The sequence below is a fragment of the Gymnoscopelus braueri genome, assembly GCF_963280865.1.
Source record: "Gymnoscopelus braueri genome assembly, chromosome: 10".
Lineage (NCBI taxonomy): Eukaryota > Metazoa > Chordata > Actinopteri > Myctophiformes > Myctophidae > Gymnoscopelus > Gymnoscopelus braueri.
In genome coordinates this window covers 13,780,856-13,804,757 of record NC_137611.1, presented here as the reverse complement: position 1 = coordinate 13,804,757, position 23,902 = coordinate 13,780,856, and the positions used below count along the sequence as shown (strand labels likewise).

Below are 23,902 nucleotides of genomic sequence, written 5' to 3'. Positions count from 1 at the left end.
TCTTTGCGGCTTTCTTTTACATTTTGTCCCCCTCTTTTTAATAATTTATTCTGTAATTTTATTCTCTTATTTCTCTGTTTTATTTAGACTTATCTTATTTTTAATTGTCTGTCCAAAATGAATGCCCTTCTAGTATTAATGCTCTCTGGGTCTCATTATCTTAATGCTTAATGTTTTATGTAAAGCATTCTGAACTGCCTTGTTGTCCTATACAATTAAACTTGCCTTGCCTTGTCTTGCCTTATAGTGTATAATAGACTAGCCATGAAACACCATAGGGTCTCTCTCCGTACAAAAATGTGTAGGAACTCTGCATAAAATAAATTTACAAGGCCAAGTTGCTCCTTCAATAACATGCATTCTAAAGCTGATATACTGCAACACTAACTCAGTTCATTATTCTGTCTGATTTATACTTGGTTGCATGCCGGTGTCACCGTGAACGCGTTGTGAGCTTGTAGATTGACTATTTTCGCTCCAATCTTGCATTACTTACTTTTTTGCTCTATATAACCCCCCCCCCCCCCCCACACACACACACACACACACACACACACACACACACACACACACAGTCACACAGTAATGTTTTTTTTTCAGTTTTTCTTACTTTTTTCTTAGGTATTAAAAAGGTCTTAAAAGTCCTTAAATTGTCACTTCACTATCATCTGGGGGGACCCCAAAAATCATATGGGGACCCCCCTGGGGGTCCCGACCCACAGGTTGAGAACCACTGGATTAAAGCAAAATAAAATCTCACGACGGAAAAAAATGTAGCCATGAAGAAAGTAATCAACAAACTTTACTATAAAAACTGGTCAAACATTGGCCAAATTGTCATATAATAAAATACTTTTTTTTTTTTAAATAGCCGATCTACAAGCTCACAACGCTTTGCAAAGCGAGGCGTTGTGAGCTTGCAGATCTTTTATTTTCACAATATTTATCTGTGGAACCAAGTCAAACTTTATTGAATGCCTCAACTCCTACATTCCAAGTGCTTGTCAGGGTGGGGGAGGTCCCCAGTTCAATTGAGATTATTTTAGGGGGTCCCCAGTTCAAATATGATTATTTCGGGGGGTCACGGCCTGAAAAGATTGAGAACCTCAGCTTTAATCCATGCAAGCACACACACTACCTCCACCCTCATCATCTCCTGTCCTCTCGCTCCGCTCCACAGAGCCCATGCACGGACCCAAGAAGCTGGAGGTGGTGGAGGTGCTCTCCAAGCAGGTGACGGTGCGCTGGGAGGCGCTGGGCTACAACGTCACGCGCTGCCACAACTACAACCTGACGGTGCAGTACCGCTCCCGGGTGGGCGGCGGCGGCAAGGAGGAGATGCGCGAGGAGATATGCTACGACACGCAGAGCCGAGACCCCCAGCACACCATCCACAACCTGACCCCCTACACCAACCTCAGCGTCAAGCTGGTGCTGCGCAACCCCGAGGGCGTTAAGGAGAGCACGGAGCTGGAGGTGCAGACCGACGAGGACGGTGAGTAGAGTTCACTTCCTGGGATTGGGATTGGGATATTGCTCAAGACCTGACCTGTGTCATTTGTTCATCACCCGACATTCAAAACGCTCAAAACAAGACAGAACTAAAATAAATATAGAATGTAAAAAAAAGGAGCAAGTTAAAAAATAAGGAAAAAGTCTTCAAATTCACTGTCAGATTGACCTTTGCTTGCTGTTGAGAGAGTGCATATAATTTAATATAATCATAAAATAACATTACAAGACAGTTGGTAGCATAACAGTAGTGTTTTGTGGAACAAACTGATGATCATTACTAGACTATTATTACTATTATTATTTAGTGGACAATACTTAAACCAGTGGTTCTGGTAAGTCAGTGGAGTACCACTGACTTAAACAACAGTAAAGGCCCGGCCGGACCTAGCGGTCTGGGCACCTAGGCTCCAATGTAGCCTGACAGTGCATCGCGGGTTTGAGTCCCGTTTCCGAAGATCCTTACTGCATGTCTCTCCCCATCTCTCTCTCCCTGTTTCCTGTCCATCTCCACTATAATCTATGAATAAAGGAAAAACTGTAATGATGTGGAATACAGTGACATCACGTGACCCCAAGTCAAAAGCAGGGTCAAATAACTCATCACCAACCACTTACTCTTTATACTTGGTTGTGTGCCGGTGTCGTGCAAAAACAGCCGAGCTAAGCTCGTGCGTGACACCAGCGCACAACCAAGTGTAAATTCAGCTTAAGGACACGGTTTGGTCCAGCCAAACAACTTATCATAGTGCAGAACAGTCATTATCTCTCAAAGTCAAAGGAAAGGAGCAATGCAATTCCCCCTCCCCATGCAAAGATGAAAGGTGGCCTGCTTATGCCTCCGCAGACTCGAACCCAAAATGAACTCTGCGGAACTCTCAGGGAACCCCTGGCCGCTTGATAACCAACAGTCTCAGCTGACTAAAATAAAGAAAAAGAGAACCGTGTCATGTCCGCCTCAGATCTATCCGACTGGAAACTTGAAAGAAGCAACTGTCTCTCACTGTCTCGCTGCTCTGTGGGTGTCTGTGTGTGTTTGCTTGCACGTATGGTTTGCGCATGTATCTCTACACGTCCGTGTGCATGTGTGTTTGTCTGCAGCACACGTGCAGGCGAGGCTTTTGCACGCGGGTGTGTGACGTGTGTGTGTATTTGGAATCCCACGGGAGCCGTCAGGTGTGCAGATGGTGTGAAGCCACCGTCTTCGTTCTTTAGCATAAATCCTTTTAGTCAGAAAAGACATGAAGGGGAAAAAATAATCTCCATGTCATTTATAGAAAGAGAGCAGTTCATGTCGGAGGGGGGTGAAATGATCACATAACTCAGGCAGCGCCTGAACATAAGTAAACAGTGTAGAGAGATTGAGACTCCTTCCCGTGGGATTGTCACTTCATCTCCCCCACTTTGTTTGCAGTGAATTACTATGTGTGAGCAAAGAGCCATGTACAGTACAGTGCATCACCCCATGTAGTGTTGAGTGACAATGACATTCATGTGTTTTCACTTTGGCTTATGGCCATTTTTATTATTATTATTAAATTGAGAAAGTATGCAGTACTGTATCACATAAAGGTGAAGTGTTGATTTGGTTGAATCATTGTTGATAAGACTAAAGTCTACATTGTGGAGTGGAGCTCCATGTTTTATCAATAATATTTTGACCTGGCACTTCAGATTTTACATTTCTGAAATGTTACAAATTACAGTAATTACTAGCTTGAAGGGTGTGAAACATTGAATCATGTGGGTCTCAGGATGCACATGGGAACTCCAGGGTGGATCTTGGAGCAGATCCGCCTGTGACGTCAATAGTATATGTATGAATGATCAGAGCTCCTTTGACTTTGACCATTATTATAATAATATGATATAATAATAATATTCAAGAGGTACAAACATAATTATGTGAACACAGACAGACAGACAGACAGACAGACAGACAGACAGACAGACAGACAAACCCTCTTCTAGACAGGTAGAATCCTGCATCATCAGATAGAATTTGATCTTGTTTATTCGATACACTTATTTGCTTTAGCTCTTTGCTCGTTTGATTTTCCTATTTGTCTCATCTGTTTAAGAAAGTAGGTGGCTGATATATTGCACTTTTACCTCAGCGCTAGGTATACTCTTAGTTGCTTGTTTTAGAAGAGAATGCACTTAAGACTTCTGGTGATTAGTAGTTTCGTTCCCTACCTATGTTGAATGCACTTATTGTAAGTCGCTCTGGATAAAAGTGTCTGCTAAATGACTAATGTAAATGTAATGTAATGTAATAGAAAAAAACAGTTTCATTTGCCAAGTACTTTTTCACATCTCCACAACCCATCCTATACTGTAAATATTGGGCAGCACCCAGGGGGAGCAGTTAGGTGTTGTGTGTCTTGCTCAAGGGCACTTCCATGCCATTCCAGGAGGAGCTGCTGGGACCGTTCTCAAACTCCTCCTGAGCCCCCCGCCCCTCCATGTCACACCCACCACCACCACCGCAATATGATTGGTGCCGACAGTGAAAGTGTGATGCGTTTGTGGTCATTTCCCCATACAGTGCCGGGGGCCATTCCCGTCGAGTCGATCCAGGGGAGCGCTTATGAAGAAAAGATCATCTTGAAGTGGAGGGAGCCGGCGCAGACCTATGGAATCATCACGCAGTATGAGGTATGCAGTACAAAGGGCACACAGGAAAAATCCTGACACACTTAACCCACCCATATGAGGCTATTTTTTTCCCCTCCTCCTCCCACCCCCTGTGGTGTTTGTTCATTTCTTACAGAATGGAATATCGCTCTGCTATTCAGTATTTCAGCTTCGCAGCAGCAGTGATGCACACGGCGCGTTTTCTGGCGACCATGAAGGGTCACATATAGTAATTTTTCATGGAAGCCACATTGACATAAATAGTTATGTTACTTCCTTCACAGATGTTACCAATGATACCAATCATCAGACCGTGCGTTCCATTCAGGTCAAACTAAATGGAATGAGTATCATTGGTAACACCTAGGGGTGTGCCTAATTTCACGAAACGATACGATACGATATTTGGCACTTTTTTATTATGAAAATATAAGGGGAAAAAAAAAGCTAATGCAAACAAATACTGTTTGTGCATTATTATTATTGAAAAAAAAAAACTATATATTTTTTCCCCAAAACGATACATATCGTCACGAAAACATATCGGCACACCCCTAGTAACACCTGTGAAGATTGTACCAGTACACAATTATCTTATAGAGCTTTTTTTTTGTTGAAAATGTAGTCCATAGTGTCAAAAATATGAACTAGGGTTAACATGGTTAATCACATGGCAAAAAAATACATTTTTCACCCCTTACTTCATTGCTTGTTGCTTGCTATATGTCAGATATTGTGCAAAAATACCACAGCTGTACATCAGCTCACTAACGCTGGGCAAGTGGAGTTTGGACCAGATAGACTCCCAAGACCACAAGTTATTACCATCCCCTGTCCTTTGACACACACAACCTCTGATGAAAATTCTATACCCGCAATGTACCTCCTAGACTAGAGCACACATTGCAACTCAACAGCGAGCGAGTGTTGACACAAGGATCCACACGGCCCTTTGCCATCCGCGCCTGTGAGCCCGGATTGGATCTTGAATAATAGAAACAGCCTCCACACACACACACACACACACACACACACACACACACACACACACACACACACACACACACACACACGCACACACCATATATGTACACATTCATCTTAACCCATTAAGACCGGGAACGCATCTGTGTCATGTTAAAATTTCTTTGGCTATTAAAAAAATAGCAGATATACAAGCTCATAGTGCGGCACAGAGTGCCGCGCTATGAGCTTGTAGATCTGCTTTTTTATTTTTAGAAAAATCATGAAAATCTTTGACTGTTTTTTAAAGCGAACATTTTTAACTCAAATCTTTGCTTCTGGGAGATTCTACATGTTCTAAATCCTAACAGTTTTTTGGAAAAAATAACCTTATGTTGCTATAATATCAGTGGTTCTCAAACTTTTTTCATGTCAAGGACCACCCAAAATGATATGTATTTGGCCGCGGACCCCCCCCATCTCAAAATATTTTGTTCCAGGGACCCCCAGAAACAAAGATTTTAGTTAAAAATTATATATATATATTCAAAGATTTGCACACATTTTCATGATTTATTTTCTCAAAAAATCAGCAGATCTACAAGCTCGTATGAGCTTGTGTATCTGCTATTTTTGAATAGCCAAAGAAATTTTAACGTGACACAAGATGCGTTCCCGGTCTTAGCGGGTTAACCCGCTTACCGTGGGACGTAATCCCCCATCCTCCCCTCGCCCCGAGATTGATTCGGTTCTGTTGATTCACCCTCTTGTCTCCATTTGCTCATGCTTGGCATTTTGACTAGGTTAGCATTCATTGACAAGGTGGTGTTGCTCACAGACGGGGGGGGAAGTGCAAAGATTGAATAGTGAAAGTAATACAATCAGGACCGCCGCCGCGCAGGTCGCTCCATCCTCTGCCACACCGTCAGGTGAGTGATGCCAATGGAATATGAAACGGATCACCTCCATCGCGGCCCGCTCGGAGATATTTCAATCATAGTGTAGCTAGGAGAAGGGACCCTTCCTTCCTCCTCCTGCACTCACCAGTAATGTCACGATCATCCCAGGCATTTATTCATGTGGAGCCAGATGTGTTTCACCTGATAACAACCCCACACACACACACTGTAGGCAATGGGTTTCATATACTGTACTGTACCATAACGATTATACCTCCTTCCAGTGGTGTAAAGTTTAAGTACTGTACTTAAGTACAATTTTGAGTTATCTTTACTTTATTGGAGTATTTACAATTTTTGGTACTTTCACTTCTACTCCACTACATCTCGGAGTCAAATATTGTACTTTTACTCCACTACAATTATTTGAAAACTTTAGTTACTAGTTACTTTGTAGATTTTGATTTCTAAATTACAAAACATACATCAACCACTTCAGCCCTATATACATTTCGGCCATTTGAAAATAGCCGAACTGCTATTTTCGAAAGATTTTTATTCAATTTATGCATTTGAAAACTTGTGAAATGGGACATTCTGCATACTGAGCACTCTTTACATTTGGTACTTTAAGTACATTTTGATACCAATACTTTTGTACTTTCACTCAAGTAAATTTTGAATTCCCGACTTCTACTTGTAACAGAGTATTTCTACATTGCAGTATTGATACTTTTACTTAAGTAAAACATTTAAGTATTTTTTCCATCACTGCGATTACCTCCTTCACTCTGTGGGGGAGCACGGGGGGGGGGGGGGGGGCTATCTTCAGTGCATAGAGACAGTTCTTGTTCAGATAAGACATGAAAATCCCCAGCGATCTCGGTATTACACAGCTGACAGTGTCAGAAGAAACTAGTAGATTCAGTAGATTGCAGAGGAGTATACAGTAGATTCTTCCCTTCGGTTCAAAGTTGGAAATCTCATGTCAGATAGAGAAAGACTGATAATATTCAGATCAGTCCATTCCTGGGTCTTCTTCTTCTCCAGGGTAACAGAGGCAGGGAAAAAGTATAGTGAGCCTTCAGCTATTGCTCAAGGTGTCTCTACCTCTTGTACCTTCACAGTCTTATACTCTGTTTCTTTCTTCTTCTTTTTTTTTTTTGTGGAAACCAAACCCAGCTCTGTATTTTTGTCAGTATTCCCCAGAAGTTTCTTCCTTTAAGTCAGGACCTTGCTTTGATTTGACACTATCAACAGGCTCAAAGTGAAATCCGTCTCACAAGCCCTGATATCAAAAGAGATTTCAGTGTCATTCCTCTCTGACCGAGCTCAGTGACGTTGTCCTTTTCCCCCCCTTTTTTTTTGGGGACCCGCGGGCTAGCACTATACATGTGAACTTCACTGTGACTGACTGAGTCAGTGGCTGAGTGATGAAGTTACAGCATTGGTCGGCTCAAGTAAAAAATAGTAAAAAATAAAAGTATCAATACTGCAATGTAGAAATACTCTGTTGCAAATAAAAGTCCGGAATTCAAAATGTACTTGAGTAAAACTATAAAAGTATTTGCATCAAAATGTGCTTAAAGTACCAAAAGTACTCATTATACAAAATGTCCCATTTCAAGTTTTCAAATTATACAAATCTTTTGAAAATAGCAGATGCGACACTTGCCTCTGAGATGTAGTGGAGTAGAAGTAAAAGTATTGGAAATTGTAGATACTCGAGTAAAGTACAAACACCTCAAACTTGTACTTAAGTACAGTACTTGAGTACATGTACTTATTTACTTTCCACCACTGTTGGCTGGTTGGCATAACTACAAACTATCCTTGTATTATCATGAATTGTTTAAACTTTATATCTTGATATCTTTATTTTTGTATTGTTGTCTGCCGGACAAGTTGTTTTGTCCAGCTGTGTGGGTGTTGAATGTTTAATGGAACACAATGGAAGCAAGCCTTTGGCTGTTTTGTATCTCGTCTCGTCTTTTTGACTCGTTGTAACTCTGTACTTTAAAACATTCGTCAATAAAATATTCAATCAATCAAAAGTGCTTTTACCTTGCTGCTCTGAAGGCAACTCTGCCTCAAGGATGGAACAACTATTGTTCATCAGCAGTGCACAGCCTTCTAAACATGGTTTACTCTGCCACTTCGGCATATCTTTTTAATGTAAAATCAGTGGTGGAAAGTACATTTACTTAAGTACTGTACTTAAGTACAATTTTGAGGTACTTTTACTTTACTGGAGTATTTCCAATTGTCTATACTTTTACTTTTACTCCACTACGTCTCAGAGTCAATTATTGTACTTTTACTGTACTCCACTACAATTATTTGAAAAAACATTTGAGTAGTTTTTCCACCACTGTGTAAAATTATCTTGCGATCATAGATAATGAAGGGATCAGTGCTCATTTTGCTGTAATATTTATTTGTGAAGTGTTGATGATATCAATATTACTGTAAACCTTATGGAGCTGTACATTATCTTGAATCTATGTACTGTTTATAATCTTACTGTAGTACGTATTTTTTCAGTTTCTAAATTGTCTTTGGGGCGACCCGATAGCCGAATGATTAGGGCACATAAACACATGGGCTCTGATGCCTGACAGCCGTTCCCCGGTTCGATTCCCGGCCGGCCAGATCATCTGCTGCATGTCACTCTCCTACTCTCGCGCCGGCCGTGTCTCCTGTCTCTCTACACTGAACCTGTTAATAGAGGCTCAAAAAATCCCACAAAATAAAATACAAAACTGTAAAGCAATTTATTGAGAGGGCAACAAAGTATAAATTAACCTTAAATCTCCCGTGGTGTATTTTTTTCCCCCTCTTTATTTCATTTCTCTCCACTTTTATTATAATTGTAAAGTCCTGTCCAACTGCCCAGTGTTGACAGGCTTTTTTCAAACCGTGCCCACCGAAACATTATGATATCGGATTTGGCATTGCCGACTCATTTTACAGACAAAGACTAAACGAGAAGGCCTCCAAGCATTTCAGAACTTGATGGACACAAATTATGCAGCACTCTAAACTGCCTTTGTGTTCCCTTAATTGGAATTATAATGGAGGCTTTCTATTAGGAGCAGAGGCATTTCCTTAAAGTGGAGCTTTATAGATATTTAAATTGGATATTAACAAAAAACACTCACCTTAATGTTTCCCTTCTGAGCTACTGTGTTTATTAATGGGAATATATAATCTGTTTCTTTTCCAGTTTTCTTTCCAGTCTCTTTCTTACTCTTTCTCTCTCTTTATTTCTCTCTGTCTATCTCTGTCTCTCTCTGTGTGTGTGTGTGTGTGTGTGTGTGTGTGTGTGTGTGTGTGTGTCTCTCTCTCTCTCTCTCTCTCTCTCTCTCTCTCTCTCTCTCTCTCTCTCTCTCTCTCTCTGTCTCTCTCTCTCACTCCCACTCTCCATCCCTGTTTGAATCCACAAGCCCCACAGTATGTGTGTATTGTGATGAAAGATAAGTACCTCTGTCTATTCAGCAGATCCCAAACGTTGTTATGAGCTGGCCTCCATCCACAGCCATATTGTAAAGCTCATTGATTTTGGCTTTATGCAACAAACAAAAAAATCCTTGATGAGCGCACTTTTTTTTCCTGTCATATTCCAATAAAACCATGTCACGTACCCAGACACAGTATTGGCTAAGGCCCCCCGTCTCAGTATGGAAGCCTTTGTAACCCCTGCTGGCCTTCAGCTGAATCCTTGCCGGAACATTCTCTCCTGTATCTCTCTTAGCCAGCCTACATTCTCAAGTCTCAAGGAAAGAAAATGAAGTTACTAACCACAATGTCGATAGTGTCCACTTTGCTCTTTTATGTTCTTGGATTTTCAGCATTAATGGACATACTGTAGATTCAGTAAGAGGTGGCTACACAGTAAAATCCAGAGTGTTTTCATTGTCATGTCAAGGACCCTCAAATGTATATGTATTAGGCCACGGACCCCCATTTGAAAAGATTTTCCAGGGATTCCCTGGAACGAAATCTTTTTCTAGGTAATAGTGGAGCGAGCGAAACCTACGATCTGAATAGTCATTCATATACATTACATTCTCCCTTCTAGCCGGTGAAATAATAGTGAAATTAAACCGTTTCTCATTTTGTTGAGGACCGCCTGGAACGTCTTAAAGGACCCCTGGGGGTCCCCGGATCCCACTTTGAGCACCACTGCTTTTAACTCTCAATAGTTTCCAAACAAACACGCCGTGTTTTTTACCAGTGTACCACCAACATCATATTGATTTTGTTTTTCCGCGGCAGATCTCCTACAAGGCGGTGAGCTCCTTCGACCCGGAGCTGGACCTATCCAACCAGAGTGGGAAGGTGCTGAAAGCGGGCAACGAGACCACCCACGTGTTCACGGGCCTCTACCCAGGATCCACCTACTCCTTCACCCTGCGCGCCAGCACCGCCAAGGGCTACGGACCCCCCGTCATCCAGCAGTTCACCACCAAAATCTCAGGTCAGCCGTGGTCATCAATTCAGCGACGAGTGTAAATGCGGTGTCTCATTAATAAATAAATAAAACGTTTTCGTTGTTGTCGGGCAGAAAACCTTGTATCTCCATTTTCCCGACTTTTTATATTGTAAATGAATGTGTTGCACAAGAGTGTTGCACAAAAGTAGTGAAAATAGCCGGTCTATTAATAAGCTCACAACGCGCGACACGTTGTGAGCTTATAGATCGACTTTTTTATAATAATAAAAAAAGGAACCGTTTTGGACATACAAGGTTTCCACCCGACAGCAACGATTTACAGCAGATGTGGGTTTCTATGTACAGGCATGTGTACAGTTACAGTACAAGCAGTGTGTGTCTGGCATCAGACCTGGGTGGAACAGTATTTGCAAATTATTAAACAAAATGTGCAAATAATGGAGCGATACTGTGAAGGTTTAATCCTGAGTGTGAATTATGTGAGGTCATTTAGAGAGCGCTATGGTCAACTGATTTTGCAGTAAAAATACAAAAACGTAATTGGTCGCCCATGTCTACAGTATCACACACTTACACATATTCATTGGGTTGCTCTACACTACAGTATGGTAATATAAAGTCGCTGTTGGGCAGAAACCTTGTATCTACATATTTCATCTTATACTTATATGACATTCTTGTTGTTTTGGTTATTTTTTAAACATTTCTGGAAATATTTGTCTTTAACGACATACCCAAAACAGGGTCGGCCAGGTTGAAAGTGGTTACTGTAAGTCTGTGTGTGGGTTTTTATAAATATTTAACCAAAAGTATTTACAAAAGCTTGTGACTAAATGATAATTACACTGGATCCGTGGAAAGCAGGTTTTTATTTCCAGGTTTTGGACATGCACGTTTTCCGCCCAACAGAGACGATATGTGTGAAGATGTATTTATATATTTTTAAAAGCATAGCAACATTATTATCCCAGGTCTGCTATTACCCATATATTTACCTTAAACCAGATGGTTATTTTAAGGACTTTCACTTCAGTGGTCATTGATGTAATGGACATGGCTTGGTTGATGTGTCACATAATGCATTCCAGCAGTGCTGATGATAACTCCCATCCAGCAGCAGTGAGCAGTAATGTGAAAAGTAATTGGTCGCTATGTCAAGTCTTAGTACTGTAGCAAACAGGGAGTTAGTCCTCCACAGGCTTGACGGTGCTGTATAATATAATTGGATGTGTAAGTATCATATAAATACAAAATATGTTTCCTGAGATTACGGGTACCTCATTGAGTCACACACCTGTTCCTAGTAACAGCTTTGATAACGCCCTGCGCACAGTAAAATGCAGAGTTTTAATTTCATTCTGAAATGCAACAGTCCTTACACACTCTCTCTCTCTTAAATGAATACTCTGTATTTTATTGTCATACTGTAGGATTATTGGATGTTATGTCATCTTTATACTATCTTTATACTGTGTTTTATATTATTCTGTTCCCCTTTTTGTTAGTATTACTGCTTCTTTGTACGTGTCCTCTACCGTTACCTGTATTTTTGTTTCACCCTAAAACCAGATTTATACTTAGTTGCCCATCGTACTTCTTTGCTAAATATAATATACAAGCTCATAGCTACGAACTTGTAGATCTACTATTTTTCAAAAAAAATTAAAATGCGTGCAAACTTTGAATATACAGTAAATATTTTTAGACCGAACATTTGTAACTCAAATCTTTGCTTGGTCCCTGGAACAAAATATTTGACAAAATGTTCGCTTTAAAAAATATATATTCAAAGATTTCCACACATTTTCACGGTTCTTCAAAAACAGCAGATCTACAAGCTCGTAGCGTGGCACTCGGTGCCGCGCTATGGGCTTGTAGATCTGCTATTTTTGAATAGCCCAAAGTATAAAATAACGGTTATAGCTAAAAAAGTATTAAATGACACAGACGCGTTCCCGGGTCTTAATGGGTTAATAAAGTTCTATTTCTGTCTGTGCATGTTTTTAAAATAGCGCCCCCTTTCTTCTGCTCCGCAGCACCGTCCATGCCGGCCTACGACCAGGAGACGTCTCTCAACCAGACTGACGCCACGGTTACTGTCCTGCTAAAGCCTGCCCAGAGCAGAGGCGCACCTGTCAGGTAGGCTTTAAATGCACGCACGCACAAACAAACAACAAACCTGTGATGGAAGAAGTACTCACATGTTTTACCTAAGTAAAAGTATCAATACACTATTGTAGAAATACTACGAGTTACAAGTACTTGTCAGGGTATTAAAAATGTACTTGAGTAAAAGTACAAAAGTATTAGCATCAAAATATACTCAAAGTACCAAAAGCTAAAAGTACTCATTATGCAGAAGTTTTCAAATGCATGAAATGTATAAAAATCCTTTGAAAACAGCAGATCTACAAGCTCACAATGGGTCGCAAAGCGACACGTTGTGAGCTTGTTGATCGGCTATTTTCAAATTGCAAAAGTGTATACATAGGTCTTAAGTGGTTTCGTAATAATAATCAAAATCAAATAATTGAGTGGAGTAAAAAGTACAATATTTGCTTCTGAGATGCAGTGGAGTAGAAATTAAAAAAAAGGAAAATTGGAAACACTCCAGTATAGTAAAAAATACCTCAAAATTGTACTTAAGTACAGTACTTGAGTGAATGTATAGTTACTTTTCACCACTGCAACAAACCATAGACATCATGTAATCACTTAAGCCCTATATTTTATGCTTATTTTTCCCGTAATGACATGCCTGAAATAGGGACACCAAGTTGAAAGTGATTAAAAAGCAGGAGAACTGTGGTTAAAGAGGCAAGCATGTTATTAGAGAACTCATAGGGCCATCCTCAGAGAAGTTGCCAGGTAATTTCAGTGCTGTACATATCTCAGTTCTTTATCTGAACTTTTGTTTTTGTTAGTGGATTTTGATCCTGTGTAAAAAAAAATCAAAACAAAGAACGGTAGAGCCTTTGAAGATGAGAACAAAGCCAAGGGGAGCCGAGGCTACCTTCAAGATCTCATGTCTGTACAGTTACACCTCTTTTATGTGCTGGGCTGCTCACCCCGAGCCACTATACCTGTAGGCTTCTGTTCTGGGCAACACAGGAATCCTCAATCAGTTGATTAAACAAACCTGTGTTTGTTTTTTAACCCATTCAATCCGGGAACGTATGCGTCTCTGTCATTTTTTAATTTCTTTGGCTATTCAAAAATAGCAGATATAATAGCTCATAGCGCGGCACTCGTGAGCTTGTAAATCTTTAAAAAAAAAAAAAAATCATGAAAATGTGTGCAAATCTGCAAAAAAGCGAACATGTACATGTATGTAACTGAAATCTTTGCTTCTGGGGATTCAACAAATGTCTTTGAAATCCTAACATTCTTTTTGAAAAAACGTATGTTGCTATAATAGCTGCTATAAAGTTCTAAAACTTTCATGTCAAGGGCCCCCAAAATTATATGTATTTGGCTGCGGACCCGGCCAAGATTTGCACAAATGTTCACGATTTTTCAAAAATAGCAGATCTACAAGCTCATAGCGCTATGAGCTTGTATATCTGCTATTTTTGGATAGCCAAATTATAAAATAATGTTCAAAGTGGTTACACAGATGCGTTCCCGGTTTTAATGGGTTAACACAGAATCTGTGAACAAACTTCAAGCCAAAAGTCAATTCAATTCAAAGCACCATATCGTTGCTGCCGGGTGGAAAGCTTTGATGTCCAATACCGTTTCTTATTTATTATTATTTTTAAAAACATTTTGAAACAGTGAAAATAGCACATCTAAAACACTGTAGAGTTTGTAGATGTATTTTCACACATTTTGTGCGACACATTTTGTGCGTATGATAAAGTAGGGCATTAATTTACGAAAAAACATGAAACGTTGAAATATTGGAGATACAAGGTTTCTGTCCGACAGTGACGATGTCATTCAGGCGCATACAGGTATTCAGCCTGCTTGATTGTTAGTTTACTTGTACGAGCTGTACAACTCTACAACTTTATCCTTTATTTATTCTTTATTTGGATTAGTTTCAACAAGGTCTAGTCATCTTGGGGGCCACACAAAAACAACAACAATGAAAGCGAACAATAGTTAAAAGTTAAAATCATCACATCATATCAATACAAACAAAGGGCAAAACAAGCCAAATACATAGATCAGTAAATAAATGAAATCTCACTGCATATGAAACAAACAGTAACCAATATTAATCACAAAATGAAGAAAACAAACGGGCAACAAAAACAAATAAAAGTTTTCCAAAAATACACAACAAAAAGATACAAAATAATCAAAGGTTGCAAAAAAGTATCTGAGGTTCATCATCAATGTGAGGTTCATCATCAATTTGAGTCTTTAGTAGCTTTTTGAAAGAAATGTTTGGTGTGTCAGATGTTGGTGGGGAGCATAACAAATGTTAGGATGAGAGCAGTTCTTTCTTCTGCTTGGAATATTATCCTATAAGCAGAGGAACGATCTGCATTAATCATAGAATGTGTTTGTGGAGCAGATGGACCAACTACAACCACTGCAGTTGTGTTAGTTATATTGTATTAACATACAGTACACGACCATACAGATTGGTATTCAGATTGATAAATTAAAAGGTTATGGATTGCAGCTTTTAGATGGAAATCCCATGGACACAAATCAACATTTTGGCTCACTCATTTCATGATAGTCTTTGGGGGAAATAAGCATTCTTCCAGAGCTGATCATTGACTGAATAGAAATTAATTAGAGGAATTGTGCCACTGGGCAGATTGAACCCAACATTATTGGACAAAAGCCAATATTTTAAACTCCCCTTCTGACTCTTTAGTTTAGTTTAGTTTATTTCAGTCAATTTGTGGTAACATAGTTAAAATTTCAAATAATAAAAAATCAATAAATAAAAAAGTAAGAAAAGATAGCCCCTTCATGGCCTCTGGAACATTATGGTATGATAAATTCTTCACGCTTGATGGTTCATTTATTAGGCATTATTTATTTGACACGCTGTACAACTGTTCAGTTTACCGGCCAAACTCTTGGACACAAGTCAACGTTAATGCTCACCTTTGCGTCACAGTCTTCAGGGAAAGTGAGCATTCTGCCAGGCTTGAACATTCACTCAGTCATAATGAGATGAGCTGCACCACGGTTTGAATGCCAAATGTTTGAACACAAGCCAACATTTTGACGTGCCCTATGATATTGTATGCTTCTGGGAAACATAACAACTCTTCCTGCTTGATTATCTTTTATTTTATTTGTCATTACTAGACAATCTTTACACATTTAAAGTCCCTGTCCACATGTCTCATGGTGTCGTTTAAATCCTCACAAAAATCTTTTTTGTTCAATGAATAGTATTCATAGAGTATGTATTAACTACGGTATATAGTATTTAAAATAAATGTCCCCCCACCCCGGGGATCAAAAAATACTCTCTTTCCTTTCCCTCATAGTAGCTATATTTTATTCTTCTAGCTGATTGTGAGTTTTTTCCCTCCATCATTCAGTCTTATACCCTTAGCTTCCGGCAGAAACTAGACAGCTTAGATGCAGAGGGCGCTACAAGGTTTTCAGATTGTTCTAATTGGCCAATCACAAGAGGAGGTAAATGCAACAGGTCGAAAGGATGTGGGCTCCATCAGGCTGAACTTCATCCATTACCGCTCACATTGCTAAGTCAGCAGAGTGCCCATCATATATATTTACAATGTCTAGCTAATAAGTGGTCACTGCTAATACGAGGTCCATTCCTACAGATATGCACGGGGAGGCAGGGTTGAATTTGGAAAAAAACAGGAATATACATTGATGCCTCCCATCAAAACCACTTACTTTTAGAATACTGTTGAACCCTATTGCAACGTCTGTTGTGTATTTTTGGCAGCCTGTCATGAAGTCGAGTTTAGACTGTGTCTACTAAAAAAAAAAGTAATCGAGGAAGACTATGTAATTCCAGTTAGCTATTAACACATTCACTGCCAGGGGTTTTCTAAAACAGGCTGTAGCTTCTGCCAGCATTTTTAAGCATTCTGACTAATCTTTCTAGAACAACAGAATATTTATCTGTGCTTCCGTGAAGAAGCTTGTTATACGCCGTTGAAAATAGCATGTCTTGTAAAAAATACATAGTAAAACACAGGAGCCGAGATACAGAATATTTCCCAAATCCTTTAACCAGGAAGTGAATGGAGTAATGAAGTCTTGTACTGTAGCTTCAGGTGTAATCTTATTCTGCAAGTGCCCAGATTAAACTGTGTGCCTCTATTAGAGGATGTACATTATAGCATCTTGAATATAAAACATGATAAGCAACCAGAGGCAGATTTGAGCTGACTCTTTCATCTGACGGGGGATAAACACTTACGCTAGCTGTAAAACTGAATTTTACACTATCAACTCATCAGAGTCCTTTAAAGCTTTTACACCCCAGAGATCTTTAGTCAGGCTTGTCAACTCATGTTTACCGTAGTTGCAGCTGCCGAGATTAATACCCCGGCAGCCGAGCGGGGTGAAGGGCCTGAACGGAAAAGACGGAGTGATCTGCTTTTAATCTTCTCTCAGGTACAATTCAGAGGGCCTTAGTCAGTCTGCCATTCTTTCACCGGGCTAATTACAAAGCGCTAATTATAATTAACGGAGCAGCCGTTAGAGGAGCCGAACCAGAGCGTCCATTAATTAGCGCACTGGGTTCGCTCTTTTGTTTACCGTAAAAAAGCCGCAATCGTTCGACCCGCCGCTACCACCAGATGAAAGCCTCAAATTTGTCTTTGGAGATAATATCTCAGAGCTCATATTATATGAGCTTCAGGTTGAGCCCCCACATACCACCCCCCCTAACTTGAGTCTGTTGTATGAGCAGGAACATACTGTAATTGTTTGCTAATGCTTAACAACGTAATCCTAAACATAGCTCTTGTTATCTAATGAGCTTTACACAGTGATACAAAACCCGCGCTCATTAATAAAGAAACACAGTGCTTTTTGATATGGAGATTTGGTATTTGTAGGAGTATGTGTCGTGACTTAAACAATTTCCTCGCTGTTCATCAATGGAATTCACTACTGTGTACATTCAACAACTCCAACCTGCGAGCTAATCAAGTCATCCTTTGATCACAGCGATGCATAAAATCTTCAGGCAGGTTGCTTACAGTACCTCTTTCAAATCTGACTTCCTTCATGTGTCCAATGTCCTGGAAATATGAATTGTTAAAAAAAGGGGCGGGGGGGGGGGGGGGGGGGGCTGGCGAGGGGTGGCAGTGAAGGGCAGCAAAGAGGAGAGATTATGATGCAGGCTCAAGACGAGATACTGGTGGCCTTTTGATGCTGTTTTCCACTTCTTCCTCAAGTGACACAGGGCTTTGAAACTTTAAGGTGACTGCACTGTAAAGAGGCTTCCACTCACACAGCACTGGAGTCAGCCGGGATGTTTGGATGTGCTGGCTGGCCAGTGACGATAAATTCAGGAATCTGGCATTTGCAACCACAAAGAAATGAACGGTGTCATAGTTAGATGGTTGATCTATTCTATAGTATGAGTAACTGGAACGGAGTGCATAAAAAATGCAATATATCTGGAAAAACTAAAAATTACTTGTTTGTGTATCTAATATTTCGGCATCCAGTCCATCCAGTCAGTGTTATCATTAGATCATAAATCGCATACTATTCCTTAAACAGATTTATTCCATAAATCATGCTATCAATCGTTTTTGTAGTATCGTTGGAGAGTAGTTATTACAGTGGATAGGCCTATCTCAATTTGGAAGGAAACTTCTGATTTGAATTGATTCCCTATGGAACAGTAAATGGCTTGCGCTTTTCAGTGTCACACGCCAAAAACAGCTGATCTACAAGCTCACAACGTGTCCCGCTGCCTAGCATTTGAGCTTGTAGATCGGCATTTTCGGTGCACGACACTGGCGGGCAACTATTAAAGTATAAATCAGGCTTCATTTTTGCCTGGAGGGATGGCAGTGGTGTACAGTGCAGTGCCACTGAGGAGCTGAGCACAGCGGTGAGAGACCTGATTTTGTAATGCAATCTTGCACACTGATTGGGTTTGGGAAGTAATGCAAGCTCCAGACGTTTGAATTTCAAATAGCAGATGTTTTGCCGTGATACAGGATGAGGGGGTGGGGCGCGGGGCGTGTGGGGGGGGGACACAGGAACATCAAACGATATCTTCAGTTCATGAAAAAAAAAAAAAAAGGCAAGACACGATAGAGTGTCACTTTCACTCCAGCACACTCCCGCTGCGTTACATTAGATGTATCTCGGGGAAACCTTACAGTACTCAGTCAGTGCTGACAGTCAATTTTCTCATATTTGTGTAATCGCTAATGTGTTTAAAATTTGCGAGATGGATTTGGCTAAGTAATCTCCGGGGGTTGACACATGTAGCTGGGAACAGTTTTTACCAGAGGGGACGCTGTTTCCTTAAGAGGATTAGCGATCTGTCGATCAGTCATGTCGTGTTAAACTAATGTTTGCAATGGCCTCTTGTCAGGGCCAGAAGACGCCTCCACACTACCCAGCATTAAAATGAGTGTTTACATGCCTCTGACGGGGGACGGGGGGATTTGGGATGCTTTCCTTATCATTCACACTGCTAAATCAGGCCCCGTTCTCTTTGCTACTCTAACCTTTGCCTTGAGCAACCTCACACACATACTACATGTATATGCATGCAAACACTAAGGAGCCGTGGTGGTGTAACACCGGTTTCCAACCTTGTGGGCGCTGGGAACTGGGTTCTGAAGTGTAGCTCCTACCCTGTGGCGTTGGATTATCTTAGCAAACCATATACTATAGCCTGAAATCAGTTAAGTGATTTTGTTTTTACAGTCCCAAAAATAGGCACAAACTTTCTTTGATCATTACGTCTCGGTGGTTAATAGCTGTAGCACAGACATGAGAAAAGCTGATGCATTTCGCCATTTGAAACGGCAAATGTAATCTATGGCACCCTCTAATTTGTTTGCTTTAATGGTTTATGGACACCAGGGACAGATAAAGTGTGAGGAGAAGACAGAGGCGTGGAGGCTGGATGCTGGGTCAGGAGATGTGTGTTACTTACGACACCTCTTAAATCAGACAGATATAGGGCCACTATAGCACAATCTCGCCGGTTCGATAACGTGAGCGAGCAGCTAGGTGAACCGATTAGCATTAAAGAGAGAGGGAGAACGAGATAGAGGCAATGTGTGGGTGTGTGGGTGAGAGAGGGAAAGAGAGAGAGAGAGAGAGTGTGGGAGAGGGTGGGGAGGTACACGGTGATTGAAATGCTCCAACGTACACCCTTCCTTCATCTGCTCAAACAGCCCCAAGTTCCTCCCCTATCAGCCCACGTGAAAAATAAATCTGAGTTTCAGGTCACAATCCAGTCGATGCCAAGTCAATCCGCCATAATTGGTTGGCGTCACATGGCGGACCGGGCTGAAATCTATCGGGCAGCCAGGCGGGAGGAGGCCTAATTGGTGTCAGCTTAGGTTGCGGCGCTGCTGCCGGAATACAGGTCCAGGCCTGCTGGCCCCGCTGGCAGACCACTTTTAACAGCTTATTCCATTCTTCTTCTCCCCGGTCTACGTCCGCTTTTACACGTCTCTCTCTCTCTCTCGCTTCCTCTGTGTCTGTTCCAACCTCGGTTCGGATGAGAGATGCTGAGGATCGCGGGAGTTTGGGAATTAACCGCAATTATGGGGAAGTTTGCATGCAGGACGCGTGGTGTGAGCAGCAGGATACCTTTGCTGAAGGTTTCCTTTGAATCCCATGACAGAAGTAGTATTATCTGTTTGTTGTTTGTGAAGGTTTGTGGTCTGTCACGCAGGAGCAGAGAACACAAAAGCCACATTTACACTTAGTTGCTCTCCGGTGTCGTGCAATGCATCACGATGCGATGCAATGCGCTGCATTTTGCGCTTGTAGACCGGCTATTTTTGGCATGAGACACCGGTACGCAGCTAAGTATAAGTCTGGCTTAACCACTTGGAGCCTGGCGTCCGTATTCTGGGTATGGCGAACATTCAGCGAAAATAGAAGATCTGCAAGCTCACGTTGCGTTGCAATACGTTTCAATGAGCATATAGAGCTGCTATTTTCAATGAAGAGATTTGGTATAGCGGGAAAAAAGGAGGGAGCCAAGTATACTGTAGATCCCTAGGGGGACACTAGGAGTACAGTATATAGAAGGGGAAAAAAGCTTAATTTAGACCTTATCATAAGACTGCATCGTTCGCCAAAAAGAATGACTTCTTTTTTTAAGCGAACATTTTTAACTCAAATCTTTGCTTCTGAGATTTCCTGGCACAAAACCATTTTCAGGGGGGGGTCCGCGACCAAATATATATATATATCAATTAGGTGGTCCTTGGCACGAAAAAGTTTGAGAACTGCTGATGTAGTTCCTCCGTTGTTGTGGTTGTTGTTATTTTTTTGTTGCTCATTCGTGTCATGCTAAATCAAGCATGTGACCGGTCTGTCAAAATGACTCATAATGCAAATTGTGAACTCAGCATGTGGTGACAAGGTGTCATCTGCTCAAAGGGACATTAACATGACAGCAGTAATTACAGCAAAAATCATCACGCCGACTGCAAATACCTAACATTAAAACTAATCAGTCCCCATTATGGCTCACACTGCCATATACAGTAGACTGTATATGGACACTATTATGGTCGCTGTCAGGCAGAAACCTCATATGTCAAAAACCATCCGTTTTCAGGAAATGGGAGGGGGGGGAATTGAGTCATTATTTAGTCACAAGCTCTTGTTCATACTCTTTATTGGTTAAATGTTTATAAAAACCACAGACGCACTTACTGTAACTACTTTCAACCTGGCGTCCCTATTTTGGGCACATCATTATACAGTAGGTGAAATTGCGAAAAGCAGATCTGCAAGCTGAAAGCGATGTGACATGTTTTGAACTTGTAGATCAGCTATTTTCACTGATTGAAGCGTGACACTGTCATGTTACGAAGTATAAAATTGATTCATGAAATAAAAACGTAAAAAAATATGAAACATGGAGATACGAGGTTTCTTCTGCCCGACAGTGACAATAGACTCTTAGTGCTTTAAAACAGTTCATTGCAATTTTATTATGATGACTTCCATTGTAAGTTTTATGTTTTATGTATTTTCTTCCTTTTACTAATTTGTTAGTTGTTGTATGGTGTGTATTGGTTGTGTTCACTACTGTTGCAAACCAAATTGCCCCATGGGGACAATAAAACCTATCCAATCCAAAAATCCAATCCAATCATTATAGGAGCAAGAGGTGAACATGTAATATTTCTCAAGGCTACCGGTAATAACTTCCTTTGAATATCCGTCTTCATAAGCATCATAGACCTACATAGCTTCTCAGCAAAAAAAATTTAGTACATTCAAACCGGTGGAATGTGGGCATTACTGGGTCCGAGAGTTACAATGACGAACAAAAATATTTTTTTGTCGGATTGCAAATCCATTGTGAGGCAGGTGATGATACCGTATCTGCAGAGATTGCAGAGAAGCAGAGAATTATTTGAGATTTCCACCTTACAAGACTCAGCCTCAGCCTTGGAGCCTGATAGCCTGTGGCACTTGATATTTTGCCCGAGGAAAGGAAAGCAGGGCCTGTTCTTACTGCATACTCTATCATTAAATCATGGCACAGCCCCATCATCATATCATAAGGAGCCACTCAGGGGGAGACAGCTTTTGTTCTCATTTCACTATCTGCAGATTGATTTGGAATATCAACGATATGAGAAGTAAAATAATATACACGGCAACAACATAAGTGAAAAGTAGCTGAAGATTGTTAGCTGTCATAGTTGTACTCTGGTATATTTTGTTTTGCGGCCTCAGCGGTTGTGTTATCTATATTATTGTGACCTCGTCTTTTTTCTTTTAAGATGAGATATCATTGCACGCCTTTAGAATCTGGGCATGTCATAATAGGGGAACATTCACAAAATAGCAGATTTACCAGCTGCATGAGCTTGTAGATCTACTACTTTCTTCAATTTAAGGATTTAAGTGGTTAGTAAAGCATGTTTTAGTACATTTGAGCGTTCGTTTATTGGTGTGTGCCAACAAAACTAATTTGAGTACTTTGTCCTCCATGGATTTGAAATTTTGGATGTGCTACCTTTTGGGGATTTTTCAATTCCAATTTTTGACATGCTTTAGTAAGTGTGTTCCAAATACATTTTCCATCTATACTTCAACTACTCAGCCTGTTGGAGGTGAAAGGGTTTGATAGAATGCAGAAATAAGATCCTCTTTGTAGGATTTGTTAAGGAGCACTCTTAACGAATCCTATCCATTGTGTGACTGCCCTCAGCGCTGAGTCTCTGTCTAAAGGCTCCACCTATACAGTACTGTAGCTTCCTCCCCCATCTCTCCTCCGCTTTGCAGCTACTTACTGTGTAGCGACTCCACCCGACCTATGACCCCGGCTCTCAATAGGGGACGGTAATTAAGGGCTGGCTTCTCCCGCCGACTCTCAGCACGATTAAATATTTCATCACCTCCCATTTTCACACTAAACGGGAGCGCTCGGAGGAATCGGGCCACACCCAAGCAGACCCGCGCAAGAGGGGTTTTGGCTAATGACACGGGGAGCACTTTATGATAAACTATAGGGTTAAAGATCACATGCTGTACGGCCAAGAGGGATGTTTAATCATCCGACGCCGTCTGCTGGGAACAATTGATCATTTCTCGAGGTGTTTTGGAACACGGCGATTACGGTGCCGCTGAGTATTCTGCTGAGATCCGCGTGGCGTTCCAGTAACGAGGGCCCTACGAGGGCCCTCCGGCGTGGGCGGCGTGCCAGAGAGGCCAGGGAACGCACAGGATGCTGGAGGCGGACTTGTGTAACTTAATTAACTATATTTATATACACTGCATATTCTATTTCCAGATAACCTTTTCATGCGGCTCCCGACAAACCCAGAATTTATTACGGATTAGCTCTAACCAAAGGTCAGATTACCATTAGTCAACAACATACACTACATCTTCCAGCTCGGGTCGGTGCACGCGCCCCCAGCTCATGTCAGGCGTGTGATCCGAACTGCACGTTAATGATGTTTTTTTTTTAAGACATGGTTTATCATGCAAGTAGATCTATTTTGATGATGCTTCCTCGTATGAATGAATGAACCATTTACAGGTTCGGAGAAAAGTAATGAAAGAGGCTAGCCTTAAGCTCTACACAGGTCATACGTTATGACGTTATCCCTTACTGTAGGTACGGTATAAGGAAAACCATTTGAATAATTTAATGACAGTACGATATCCTACTTATAACCTTATTTCCCTCTCGTTCTTAGAGCTTTACATTGGCTACCTGTCTGTCCAAAAACTGATTTAGAAATACCAGGTCTGCAACAACTCGGTTCTTTTACATCAAAGCTAAAAATCT

The 23,902-nt window shown here is 40.9% G+C and overlaps 1 protein-coding gene across 1 annotated transcript in view; it reads left to right on the top strand.

The window, feature by feature from the left end:
• The window catches only part of LOC308094424 (receptor-type tyrosine-protein phosphatase mu), a 240,057-nt gene that overhangs the window by 117,685 nt on the left and 98,470 nt on the right, over positions 1 to 23,902 (top strand). The window contains 4 exon segments of the mRNA XM_080441069.1: positions 1,181 to 1,495; positions 4,061 to 4,170; positions 10,290 to 10,491; positions 12,504 to 12,606. Coding sequence (XP_080297195.1) covers positions 1,181 to 1,495; positions 4,061 to 4,170; positions 10,290 to 10,491; positions 12,504 to 12,606 — 730 coding nt within the window.